Source organism: Hyperoodon ampullatus (genome assembly GCF_949752795.1).
Source record: "Hyperoodon ampullatus genome assembly, chromosome: 12".
In the NCBI taxonomy this organism is placed as follows: domain Eukaryota; kingdom Metazoa; phylum Chordata; class Mammalia; order Artiodactyla; family Ziphiidae; genus Hyperoodon; species Hyperoodon ampullatus.
The window spans coordinates 42,501,774-42,516,182 of NC_136925.1; the positions used below are offsets into that span (position 1 = coordinate 42,501,774).

The following is a 14,409-nucleotide window of genomic DNA, read 5'->3' on the forward strand; positions in this document are numbered from 1 at the left end:
TGTATATGGAATATTATTCAGCCACAAAAAATGAAATCTTGCCATGTGTGACATGGATGGATTTAGAGGGTATTATGTTAAGTGAAATAAGTCAGATGGAAAAAGACAGATACTACATGACTTCACTTATATGTGGAATCTAAAAACCAAAACAGACAACAAAACAGAAACAGAGCCATAGATACAGACAGCAAATGGGTGGCTGCCGAAGGGGAGGTGGGGGTGCAAAACCGGTGAAGAGGGTTAAGAAGTACAAGCCCCTCTTACAACGTAAATAAGCCCCAGGCGTGTAACAAACAGCAAAAGGGATACAGTCGATAATACTGTAATAATGGTATGGGGACAGATGGTTAGCAGACTTATCTTGGTGAGCATTTCATAACATATGCAAATATCAAATCACTATGTAGTACACCTGAAATTAACATAATACTGTACGTCAACTAAATTTCAATAAAAGAAAAATGATGAAAAAAAGGAAGTCATGCATTAAATTAAAAAAGACTTTCTGAGACCTTTGAGGATGATTTGGGTATGTTGCTCTGTACTATACCATTGATAATAAGTACAGAAATAATTGCATTTAATATTTATAGTTTGCTGTATGCCAGGTGCTTTATGCACATTATCTCATTTAATCCTCACAACAAGTCTACCAGGCAGGCCCTGTTATTATCTGCATTTTGCAGGTGAAGAAACGAAGGCCTATTTAGCCAATGTCATACAGAAATTAAAAGGCAAAACACCTACACACAAACCCAAGTGTGTCAGTTTCTCAAGCACATGCAAGCTTTTGATTACTACCCTCTAATGCCTCTGATATTTCATAGTTCTAAGTTTTAATACCATAAATATTTTCATTATTGACTTGATCTTTTTTATCAATCATGCAGATTTATGAATAATAAAAATACTATACCTGGTAAAGTAGGCATTACTTATACAGCCAGTGAAATTAGCATACTGGGGACTGATGGGTGAGCCACCGAAGTAGAACTTCTTTTCATCTGCTTGTGTCTGTTCCACTTTTCCTTTGGTAGGGTTCTTACTCCCAAGTCTGCTTTTATCTACTATCAATTCATACCTGTAAGGAAAAAGCTTCTTTAAACACTACACAGCTAACATTTTACCTCGAGTTCCATTCTAGGTTGCAGGTTTTCTCATGGAATTGAAATGGAACATCTGGTTAATGACAAGATAACAAGTTGCCAGACTCTTCGTGAGACTCTGGATAAAACGGCTGACTATGTCTATATGCAGAAAAGACTCTCCAAACTATGAGTAGAATTTAAACCCATAGAAGCAAGTTCAGATGACTAGTCATCGGCAACTTTTTTTTTTTTTTTTGGTGTGGAAAAATCAGAACATAAATCATGGTGATCATTTAATCACACTTGTGGGAAACTATTTTCATTGTAAAGTACATTGATAGTGATTGGAAATGGTGTCTTGAAAAGACCTATTAATGTTTTTTATAATGGGAGGGCTCCATAGAAGTGGACATAGAATAGCAGCAGTCTACAACAGAAATTTCTTTCTTTTTCCAGAAAGACTTTCTTTTTATGAAAAAGAAACTCAGTATTACATATTTTAAAGATAAAGTTAGACTTTTAAAAATGTGGCTGTAAATGCAACATTCTCAATTGTTTAATTAAAACCTAATGAAACCAATTATTTGCTGAGCTCCTTCTATGTGCAAAACACTGCACTCCATTTAGTAAGTGCTATGTGCAGGTACTTCCCTCAGGAGATTATAGCTTATGGTTTCACTGGGAAAAAAACTTTACAAACCTGTTAGTTAATTTTATAGTGATTTATTTGGCATGTCTTAAAAATTAATACCAGTTTTTAAAAAGAAGGTAAGTTGTTCCTTCTATCATTTTTTTAAACACTATAAAAGTAATATTATAGCTTATTATTCACAGTGGTCACTGGACGGAATCATGCCCTACAGATAAAGCCATCTGGTGGAAAGAAATTAAAGTGAGGAGCTGTACCTTGCAGGGGAGACAGAGGTAATGATGAAGTGGGACAGCCCGTCATTATACTGCTTATCTGCCGACTGCACCTTGATTCCCTTTACATCCATGATCACAGTGCCATTCTTCAATGAAATGGAGAACACGTCTGACTGAAATGCAAGCACAGGTTTTTTAACTAGGGAGGCCAGGTATCCAAAAGATGGACACGTTTTCAACACTTACTTAATGGGATTGTTTAAAGGAACACCCATCGTGTGGGAAATTTGCTTGAAAAATAATTTCTATGAACAACAACAACAAAATACTCTATTGCTTGTATTGGTGTTACCTATAAAATCAGATACATTTCAATGGAAAGAGGAATTTCCTGTATTTTGAACTGAAAATTTCAGGTGATTTTTGTCATGCTAAGTAGTTGTCATCCCAGCATCAGTTACTTTCTTAACTCAGGCATTCCTATTCTGTCATCAGTCTCACTTTTGAAAAGGCAATATTTGAATTTCCTTGGGGATGTAGCTAGATGACCAGGCATGGGTTAATTTGCTAATGTGGCTTTTTAAAATGTTTCACTTTTCATCTACAGAGGCAGAAAAATTTTAAAATAGCAGAAGTTAACATCTTTTTCTGAATTTGCTTATTGCTTGTCTTAAAATATTGGCAAAATGATAATCTTCCTTCTCTTCCCTATGTGGGCATCAGCCTCTATAGTTAGCCCTCAACATAACTACTTTTTGTGGACAAAAGGTATTATTTAACTAACCATGGTAATCTGAGGCAGGTTTGGTGGCAGAGGTCCTATAAAGTGTTCTGGGTAAATTCTCACAGATGCTACTGATTTAAATTGGATATAAATGTGACAGATACAAGGTAATAAGAATGAAAAGTAAAAGCTGCTTTTATATATCATATTATGACCTGGTCCATCAGTGTATATATTGGTGATGACCTTTTCAGAGATAAATCAGTTAGATCATCAAACTTTTACAAACCTATTTTATTTTCAACACAGTATATATCTTTATAAGCTGAGCTACAGTGTTCTATACCAATTTCAAGAACTATTTCACAAACTGAATCACACATGAGTTTGTATATATACACAGAGGTTCTTAACATTTTTTGTGCTATGCACTCTTTTGGCAGTTTGGTGATACATATGGACCCCTTCATAAAATATTTTAAAATCACTGAACAAAATATGTAGGAATACAAAGGAAACCAATTACATTGAAATACAGTTTCAAAATATTGAAACAATAAATACGTGATTATAGTTATATATATACTTCTACATTAAGGCACTAAATAATAAAATCTATTAGCAGATCTAATAACTACTGCAATTTAGAAGTAGCAATGAGCAAAAATATTTTGAGATACCTGTGACTACTATAATGTGCAATGAAAAATACCTGTGATTTCTATTAATGACAAAGTGACAGGTACTGCTAATATTACTGTGGTTTGTTGCCAACATTCATAATTGAAGAAAATGCTAAATTTTAGTTAGAGAAAATAAAGTTGTAATTTTTTCTCACCTAGTTCACAGACCCACTGAATTCTTTCCATGAACCCCTGAGAGGCAGCTCTATGAAGCCCAGGTTAAAAACTCCTCATATTCAATATATATAATATCTGACAAAGTGTCTGAAATGAGACATTTGTGTGTGTACACGAGTCAAAATTAATCTGAATTGAAAATCACTTTTAAGGTGCTTAAAAGTATTTTTAACAGACAAAACAATTACCACAAAGAAGCTTCCACAGGGAAAAACAAATACTTACCCCTGAAGCATAATAGAATAGTAACCCATTTGGCTGTAATGTTCGGAAATTAAAACCTCCCTCAAAGCCATCGAAAAAAGATATTTTCTGAATTGAAGCAATGAAACTCTGTCCATCGAAATATGCTCTGCGAGATATCTGTGTGCCAAAGAAAGCAGGAATACAGTGTTTGGATAATTATCAAAAGCTTAAAATGTCCATTTCTTACATACCAAAGGCCTTATGTGCTAGTTCCTACGTTAATAGTTATGTTTTAATTTCTGGCTTATACTGGAATTCAGGCATGCTAGCCTTCCTTCTGTATGCCTCTAAAGGACGGGGTTTCAGCTTCCCTACTTCCTCCACCAAGAGTGAGTGAAGATGCTCACGCAGCCTCTCTGGGCTTTGCTAGCCCCAACCATTGAAAAGTGAAGCAACTGGACAAGTCACAGAGGATCCCCACAAGCCTTTTCAGCTTAATGATTCTTCTTTCCACTGGTGGCAGAAAAGAGCCCAAGGTGTACACAGGATCACACAGAAAAGAGCTTTTTCAGCTTTTAAGAGCGGTAAGTTTCTTGTCTATTTATTAAAAACCTTGTGATTGTGTACTTACAAGAGAGTCTTCTGGGCATCCATAACCAACTCCCAGGGTTTCTGTCTGTTCTAATAAATTGAAATCCTTCTTTTGGAACTGGAAACCCTTCATGCATCCTCTGAAATTGATATCCAGGGGAAGGTGTACTCTTAGGGTCCTGGAAAAGAAAATTAGTCTTTACTGATATAGCCATGATGATGATGGTAGTGGTGGTGATGATGATGTTACCCTACATATGTAGGATATAAAAATTTGATTTTATTTGTAGCTCTTTTTAATAGCTTTATAATTATTCATATTCGCATGCCTTCTTTCATAAGCATACGGTAATGTCTAATCTTTGCATACAGAACAGCTTTATTCTGCATGAAGCCAATTTGTTTACTTCTTTATAATTTTCAAGATCCTTTAACTTACATTAGCTCATTTTATCTGTATAACAATTCAGTGATATAGATGGTGATGCTATTATTTCCCTTTTACAGATGATTAATAGGTTGAACCATAATGAACTGACATATGTATGGGTCAAAAATTGGCAGTTTCACATGGTTTACCTATAAAGTGAAACTGAGAAATATTAAGTAATTTTTTTTAATGTCACAAGTGGTAAGTTAGGATTTGAACCCGGGTCTTCAGTCTTCCACTAATCCACTTGGGTCATGAACTCATTTACTTGTCCTTAATGTATCTGCAACACACTAATCAACTAAGGCTAGAGAAGTTTTTAGTGAACGTTGGGCCTCTGGAGCAATAGGAAAGTGAGAAATCCTTTATCTTTAAGATCAAGGATGGCATTTTGCTCAAAACTGTAATCCTAGCACCCATCATTATGGCTAATAGATAGGAAGTGCCCAAGAACATATTATTGGATATTGTATGAATATGAAGTTAATTTTGAGCAAGTTACAATGACTTCCATGTATTTTAGGTGAACACTGGCCAAGTTAAGGGGTAACAGTCCCACTGTACTCTGCTCTGACAAGATCATACCTGCATGACCATGCTAATTGACAGACTGAGGTGCACATACAGCAGCCATAATGGATAAATATCCCATGTGGCATGGCTGAAGGAATTGAAGAGGATATTTAGTTTGGAAAGGAAGCTTATGGTTGGGGCCTCATCCCAGAACAATTAGAATTTCTGGAGAATGGTCATGGGTAATGATGTTCATAAAAGTTCTCTAGGTTATTCTAATGTGAAGCAGGGTTGAGAGTGACTGGACTGGAATATTCTAAAGTTGTCTCTCAGTTTTAAGAGTCTCTGATGCTATGAACCGATGGTAATAAGAGACAGCTGAATTTCTGAATATATTAATGTTTCATTATACTTAATTCACAACCCCCACAGGCTTAAAATTTTTGTTTACCCTAAGATGCTATTTGAGAGTTCAAATAAGTCTAAATTAATACTAAAACAAAAGTAAATGAACACAACACTTCTTTGTTTTCACATAATACACATGCTCCACCTTTCCTCTTGTGGATAAGAAATATTGCATTAGACTATGTTCTAAGAGTAATAAATAATTAAAGAAATCTGTAGATCACATCTACTAGAGGACAATTTAAGGGGGTCATGGGGACTAGCTGCACAGGGCCCATGGGTGAATGACTGTATGTGTGCTTCTGTAAACGTGTACAGAAGTAGTAGGTGGGAATGCTCAAACATTTACTACACCTTTCCTGGATGTTGAATCCTCAGCCCAGTGCTTCGTTAGGAACAAGCAGCTTAACAACAACAAAAAAGCTTACCTTGATTCTAAGATTTCTGGGGGAGCTCCTCCAATGTATATATCTGTAAAAGGTACTTTCATCTTTTCATTGTCCATGCTCTTGACATGTCGTCTGTCAACTACCAAAATCATTTTCTTATCATTGTGGTAAATGATTGAGATCTGGGAGAAATAATGCATAGTAAGTTGATCACTGCTTAACAATCACCTTTTTGAAGACTGTTACATATTTTAATTATTCTGGTTTTAAGAGCTGGGCCTCCATGTTCTTATGCTTGTTTGTTCACAAAGCGGGAAATAAGATCTTTCTTTCTTACTTACAGACATGAAAACTCTTACTTAGATAATCAGAAGTTCATATTTGCTGGAGAAGGGTTTCCATATGGAGACAGAGCTAGCCCAAGAAAAATTTTGCTATGAGACCAACTGTTTTATTTTGCCCCTTTGAGGGGATTCAGGAAAAAAATTATAAACAGTTACCTTCTGGACCCTGGACTGAATGCTGCCGGGTGTCATTTTTTGGTGGTGTAGTGAGATGTTTTAATGAATGTGGGAAAATGCCAGTCAGAGAAATAGTTAAAATACTCTTTGTAAACCATGTCATGAAGGCTATGGACTTTGAACTGAAAAGAGAAATATAGCCTCTACTCTCTGCATTTCAGTTCAACTTAAAAGATATTATGCCTTTTATATATTTTATTAAAGTGTAGATTTAAAGTAGTTGTTAGTGAAAATAGATGAAATATATTATCAGTATACTTCACATCTGTTTCAGGACTAAAGAGCATTCTTTGTGGGTTTTCTTTATAAGAAAATCTGTGTTAGTATTTTCTAAGTTTTGGATAAATGGTTTAAAAGGAAATTATTTACTTATATCTACTCTTTTTACATTTAATGGGACTCAAGGAAAAAGCAAAAAAATGGCTGTGTATCTACACTCTCATTTTCAACGAATGTATAGAAGTGCCATCATAATCAAGAGATAGAGTATTAATGGGAGTCTTTTGATCAATGAAGCAATTAAAATGAATCTTCACTGACTCTTTTATTAGAAACTCCCATATGGGACTTCCCTTGTAGCGCAGTGGTTAAGAATCCGCCTGCCAATGCAGGGGACATGGGTTCGATCCCTGGTCTGGGAAGATTCCACATGCCACAGAGCTACTAAGCCCGTGTGCCACAACTACTGATCCTGCGTGCCACAACTATTGAAGCCCACGCGCATAGAAGGCTGTGCTCTGCAACAAGAGAAGCCACCGCAATGAGAAGCCTGCACACCTCAATGAAGAGCAGCCTTCGCTCATGGCAACTAGAGAAAGCCTGTGCACAGCAAAGAAGACCCAACACAGCCAAAAATAAATAAATAAATAAATAAATAAATAAATAAATTTATTTTTTAAAAAAACAACTCCAATATGATAAAATATCCATTCTTTTAAAGCAAATGTTATCCTGGAGTTGAGGAGGTGAGGGCCTTTCACTTGGTTTTTATATGTGAAGGTGTTCAGTTTAATTACTTTCTCACCTATCTCATTTGACCATCTGATTAGATCAGTAGATCTAAATACAAATAAAACAAAACAAAATACTCAAACTGCAACGATCAGTACCTCATGGTATTTTGCATCATTAATTTGAGCTTTCTTCATTGTGTCTTCAAGATGCACAGGGCCGTTGCTAAACCCAAAGTCATAGGACACATGTAGGTAACCATTGCGTATTTCCAGGCTGAAAAACATACTCTGTGGAGAAGAAAAAAGGTTATAAGACGTGAGAGTCTCCTATTATGAAAGAGAAGGTTTAGCTGAATTTGAGAAATAACACTATATTCTTTATTATTGAAACTGAAGTCTCATGATATTCTTATTATGAAATAAAAATCACAACTACATCCATATCAGCAAGAAATTTCTAACCTGTTTAAAAGTCTTTCAAATGAAGATTTTTAACGGTCTTGAATTCCTTTGTTAAAGTTTACAAAATGATACGATATCTGATTACCTTGCAAGAACTGACATCAGGAAAGATGAAAATGTGCCAGCTGAATTTCAAAGACAACTTTTGCCAGTTGGTGAATGAGACTGAATAGCTGTACCATGATTTAGTAAGCACAGCCAATCATATATTTCCTACATTTTTATTTATAGGAGGTATCTTGTCTAGTTATGATAGCCAATAAAACTTAGTATTGAAATAAACTGGACTCAGGACAAAACTTGTATCACAATGCGTTTAATGAGACTTTCAAAAATACTTAAGCATGTTTAATTACGCTGTTCTCATTAACACTGCCATTAATAATTCTTGTATCATTAGCAAAATAAAATTAATTTTACTTCATCTTTATTTTAAAATTGTATTTATTTTTATTCAGTATTTATATAAATTATCCTTTTCCTAGTTTTGAATATTATTTTCATATGTAGTATATGTATATCATTAATAAATAGATGTATGTGTGTGTATATATATATATATATTATATATACACACACACACACACACACATACACACACATACACATATTAAGCATGCAAACTTCTTTTTAACTGATTAGGGCATATGATTTAAAAAGTCAGTGCTAAATTTCTGTAGACACATGCTCGCCTAGATCTTGGTGCTGATTTTCCTTAAAGTTCCCTTAGTTTATTATAGGGGTTATATTTAATATACATCCAAAAACGTACTGTAGGGAAATGCATCTCATGGCTGCTTTTACTTACTGCTGACATCATTTCCCTGAAGGAAAAAAACCCAATTTTGCTTTCTAAGCTAAAACTTCAGTTTGATGGCATGACACACTCAACCTGGGAAGGTTCCTAGAAACATGCATGGCAGAAAGTAAAGGCACTAAGGGAGAAGATGTAAGATTTTTATTTTTACTCACTCCATTGACCATCAGGAGCACAAGGCCGTTGTCAGCTGGTGTTCTAACTTCTATGTCAAAGCGAGTCACCTGACCGAATTTCCCTCTCCTTGTGATATCCCTCACCACAGCATAACTAGAACCATCGAAGAAATAGCTGGCAGCCCGACTCTGAGTAAAGGCCAGTTTATCTCTGAAATAAAAATACAAGAATCATATGAATATGACAGCTTCTGTTATGCTCTTCAAGTGAGGCCCTTTTAACCCATTCTCACGACATTTTTCATGGGCCTTAATAGCATTTAAATGAAGTCCTGATGTCTGCATGGGAGACACAAAGAAGCATTTAAACAAATTGTTTGTAATGGATTTTTTTTTCTCTACCCTATGTGCTAAGATAACAGAAGGTTCCAGTGAGACCCCAGTCTCTGGAATCTGAAACCAAAGCTGCAAACAAGTAGTTTAACACTTTTAGTAATAGTGCATGCTCATTATGGTAGAGAAGAACTGAAAAGTTGTGTGCAGGCATGACTATTATACAGTTTCAAAACTGGTTTCCCCCCCCAAAAAGATTGAAAACCTGAATATTTACCCACACTTGTCTCATCTGCAGCTCTTGCATGGCTATCAAATTTTTAGTACTCTTAACACTTTCTTACCTGGCACAGGGCACTGATTTGGAGGGATCCATATTATAGATGTGCTTAAAGTTGTACAAGCTGATCACATCATTGTTCAAAGTGGCCAATTCCAGGCAGCCAACGAAGCCAGGCAGGTTTAAGCTGGCAGGGAGCTGTGAAACAAGGTGAAGTCAACTGTGCCATGACCACATCTCATCCAGTCCACACAGATCAGGCAGTGAGACAACAGTAGGTCAAGGGGACCTTCCCACTGATAGAAATATCTTTCTAGACCTGAGTCTGTGTCTATTCTATGCTAAACCATTTAGAATAACAATGATTTTTCAGTTGTCCGTATCTTAGCAGAGAGGGTGTGGTTTATTGAGCATATACTATGTGCCAGTCACACACCTGACTGTGGATTCATGACCAAAGTCAATCCTTACACCAGCTCTGTGAGGTAGGTATTCCTGTCCTCACATAAAGAGAGGGAAAGTAATTCTCAGAGAGGTTCAATAATGTGCCTCTCACTAGTGAGTAGTAGTTCTGCAACTGAAATCCTAGATCAACTCCCTGTCTTCCTGGGCCTTTCCTGTATCTGTCCTTCAACAGGTCTCATCTCCCCTCCTAGACCCCACCCCCTCCCTCATCCTAGGTATTTCATTTCATGCCTGTATATTAGCTGAGATAACTGAGTTTTTGAAACTGTCGTCTGTGAACCTGAAGACTAGCTATAAACCCACAAGGTACAGACATTCCTGCAGTAGGTGGGGGTAATTAATTACATATGCATGTATCAGAATGAAATAAATTGATATTCAAGTGTTAGATATAGCTTGAAAGTATTTGACATTATGAAAATATGGGTAGCACAGACCAGATTTAAGCAGCAGATTTATAGATCCTAATTCAGAATTCTACCACCCACTGAGCTAAACTTTTTTTTTAAGATATTAAGGTTTCCATCCAAGCCCCGAATCACTGTAGGCTTTATGGACTTCTAAAAACAATCACTATAGATTTGCAATAAGTCAAAATATAGCTGGATAGCTCACCTTGAAGTTTGAAGGCACGCCACCAACATAAAACACAGTGTCCTCAGGATCCAGATCCAACAAGGAGTCATCTCCCGCAAATTCCCCCTTTTTAATAAACTTTTCCTCTGCGGTGCTACTTAGACTTGGGACTGTTAAAAACACCTTTCCGTGTTTTCCTACCCTGTTCAGATAAAGAATTTTCACTCTTTATTAGCCAGATAATTTGTAGAAAATATGTTTTTTTTTTAAATGTCAAAATGTGAATGTCCCTTCATCACAGAATTGGTGATTTGATTTTGTCACTTTCATAGGCATTTATAGAATGTCAACAATCAAAGGGAAGGGGAAAAAAGACATTCCATCTTGAAATCAATTCATGGATTGGCCAGATTAATAAAATCTAAAAATCAGATTGCTCTTTAGAAGTGATGACTATTCTTTCTAATTTTTTATTTTCCACTAAGGTATCTGTGAAGGAGTACAGGAATAATGGGAGAAAGAGGAGCAACATCCATAGAAAGACTGTGTGTGTGTGTGTGTGTGTGTGTGCGCGCGCACGCGTGAGTGCATTCAATAGATTTTTAATGAAATGTGCAGATGAGCCCTGTGTCACGGATTCACTTTACCTTTCCATCTTGACAATGCTGAAGTAAGCGGGCCAGGAACTGACAGGCTTGGAGTCCAGGGGAATCTCTACATCCTTAGTTCCCAAATTATAAACGTACACCAGGTTATCATTTTTGATTGCAAGACCCATGTACTCTTTTTTGGCCTGAAATGTCAAGAAGTCTCTTAAGTAAAATCCATATGAATGAATATCATCTTTCGTTCTCATTTCTTTAAAAGACAATTAGCAATCCAGATGCTTGGCTGTATATAAGGCATGTCTGGCTTGAATTATTACCAAAGTGCCTGTTAGACTGGGCAGCGCCTCGTCCTTTGCAGCCTCCCTGGGGCTGCATCAGTGTGCTGCCCCTCCCCCCGATCCCTCCATGCCTGTCCAAATATACCTTGGGCAGGAAGGCAAGCAACTGTGGGCTTGTGGACATTTGATGGCTGCCAGGAGTGTGCTAACCTTGTTTGGTTAATCTGGGGATATAATGCAGCCTGGCAATACCGATTGCTATGCACCTTCAAAGCAGGGTTCAGCATTAAACATAATAGGCCTCTGTACTCTGGGTGTCTTTGAAATGCTGCACTCAGACTCCGCAGAGTTAGCACTGTGAGGCCGATATGAAGAAAGCACAGAAATATCCCACACAGAGAAGGAATTACTTGTCCCAAAGTCACTACTTTAGTCTTGGCCTTAAAATGGTCTATACCTTTTGAGGTGCTAGAATGGAAATTTTGTTTATTTACACAGATAGCTTTGTTTTAAGGCAAGAGAAAAAGCACTTATCTTTCCTTTCAACATTATTCCATCATTTACAACCACGTGCTCTTACGTTTTTGCTTCCGAGGTATAGGACGAACTGATCTGCAGTCCCACTCAGCTCTGGTTGCTTCACAGGAGGAGGCTTCATGTACAGGCTCAGGGACGTAAAGGTCTTTAAGTCATCAATTCTGGCTTTGGGATGCACTTCGACTGACGACTGACCATCAAACATCATGGAGACTTGGATCTGGAGTTACAAAATTATTCCATTAAAAGTGCCCCGCAGAAATGGGCATAGTGCTTTCCCATGGTTCTCAATGGGCTTCCCTCATTCCTTATGAGGTCTCTGAGCTTTACCCATGACCTCCAAGCTTTTGTTTACTTATGTCCTCAACTTTTTGGAGAAAGGATTTAAGGAAGATAATATAGTTTAAATTTAAAGTGAGGTGAAAGAAAGCAGAACAAAAAGGTGACAAAGTAGGTCTAAGAATGAAGATAAATATGCATTCCACAATGAACTACATATTTGGTTAAGGTGAACTGAACAGCTTGAAGGGATACTTGATCAGTTATACCATTCACAAGGCCCATAAAATTAACAACTAATTGATCAGGAGAATAATAACTAATCTTGGGTACTAATATAGCTAGGACCTTTTCCCTAGGGTCTTCAAAAGAGGAGCATGGGGTGAGGCTGTGAGCAATATCCCTGACCATGTCTGGACAGTTGGGAAGCGTCTAGAGGCCAGCTCTGAAGTCTTAGATGGGGTCTTAAAACCTGGCTCTGCCACTTACTAGCTATAGAACCATGAGCAAATCACTTAACCTGTAGTTTTCTCATCTGTAAAATGAGGACAATAAATTTGTTATGAGAATGAAACAAGATGATAACTATAAAGTGTTTTCCAGTGCCTGGCTTTATCATTATAATAACTGTAGTGATGAGTTCATTAAGATGTTTCTTACAATGATCCTTAGAAAGGCATCACAACAAAGCAGGATTTAGTAAATACATTTCTAAGAGGCCCAATATAACGTGCTGAACTGGTCTGATTCGAGGTGATTTTCAGAGTATTAATAAGTAGATGGACTGTGTATATTCATGTCATTTATGCAAATATTTATGAATAAGTAGATGTATTACATAATTGACTAATATTAATTTGATTAATACTGATGGTCAGTGAGTTCAAGATTATATTTCTGAGTGCAGCTGTCCTATGTTGCCAGTTGAGTAAAGGACAATAAATCTTAATGAACAATCAAGCAGTGTATGGGATTAAAGTTCCTTTGTAAAAAGTGCGAGTTTGAAAAAGATGTATATATGCATAGGAAGCATCTCCCTTTGGGGAGCTGTGTGGGCCCCTAAGGCATTGCCAAGACTCTCTTCAGAAAATGGTTTCAGGTGATTAAGGCCCCCAAATTCTACCCCATAGAAATAAAGCTACCAGAAGGCATTCACAGAAACCTAGCATTGGAAATGCCATTTCTTGACAATAAATCTTTTTTGAAATGTTCTTCAAGGTATCTAAAAAAGGTGATTTGTGGTGTGGGACCAATTATCATATATCTTTTAAAAGTTGGGCGTTTCCCTGGTGGCGCAGTGGTTGAGAGTCCGCCTGCCGATGCAGGGGACACGGGTTCGTGCCCCGGTCCGAGAGGATCCCACATGCCATGGAGCGGCTGGGCCCGTGAGCCATGGTCGCTGAGCCTGTGCGTCTGGAGACTGTGCTCCGCAACGGGAGAGGCCACAACAGTGAGAGGCCCGCATACCGCAAAAAAAAAAAAGTTGGGTATATTTACCAATAATAATTTCCTTCATTACAAAATAGTTGATTTCCAGTTCTTAATTCTGTCAGTAATTAGGACCAACAGTCTGTTCAGGCTGACTCTCAATTGAAAAAATAAAACCATATAATTTGGTTGTAAAAAATAATGCTGGTCTATAAATTAATAAAAAACAAATTAGAAAGGGGGCCAAGAACAAGCCACGTTTTGCCACACTGAAAATGTTAATTGCTGTGTCAGGATATTTCCCATCAATGCCGGCACTAGTTATGGTGTTGTGTTGCTTCTGTATAGCATCTCAGGATGGGGTCTTTGTTGAAATTGTTCAGTTTAGCTGCTATGTGTTAAGCCTGTAGAGAGGTCAGTAAAAGCTTCGTATCATCTATGTTGCACTAGAGAATTCTTTGAAGAGGTAGACGAGCAAGATTATTCCATATAGTAACTGCACAAAGAGAGCTGTTAGGATAATGAATAATAATAATAATAATAATAACATTGAGTCTTTTAGTGGGGTTGGCTTTCCTTGATTCCTTTTGCTCTACGATCTTTGTTGACTAGGTTAAATGTGTGCTTCTTAATCTTGGTTACACATTAGAATCACTGACGAGCTTCAAAAAAATACAGGTTCTGAGCCCTTCCTCTA

The 14,409-nt window shown here is 37.0% G+C and overlaps 1 protein-coding gene across 1 annotated transcript in view; it reads right to left on the reverse strand.

Annotated features, from left to right (window-relative positions):
* LAMA4 (laminin subunit alpha 4) overlaps nt 1–14,409 on the reverse strand; it is a 140,788-nt gene that overhangs the window by 18,927 nt on the left and 107,452 nt on the right. The window contains exons 19-29 of the mRNA XM_079716722.1: nt 12,049–12,225; nt 11,230–11,375; nt 10,622–10,784; nt 9,606–9,739; nt 8,968–9,139; nt 7,690–7,821; nt 6,099–6,241; nt 4,360–4,498; nt 3,768–3,905; nt 1,998–2,131; nt 920–1,084 (exon numbers count right to left, since the gene is read on the reverse strand). Coding sequence (XP_079572848.1) covers nt 920–1,084; nt 1,998–2,131; nt 3,768–3,905; nt 4,360–4,498; nt 6,099–6,241; nt 7,690–7,821; nt 8,968–9,139; nt 9,606–9,739; nt 10,622–10,784; nt 11,230–11,375; nt 12,049–12,225 — 1,643 coding nt within the window. The remainder of the gene's footprint in view (nt 1–919; nt 1,085–1,997; nt 2,132–3,767; nt 3,906–4,359; nt 4,499–6,098; nt 6,242–7,689; nt 7,822–8,967; nt 9,140–9,605; nt 9,740–10,621; nt 10,785–11,229; nt 11,376–12,048; nt 12,226–14,409) is intronic.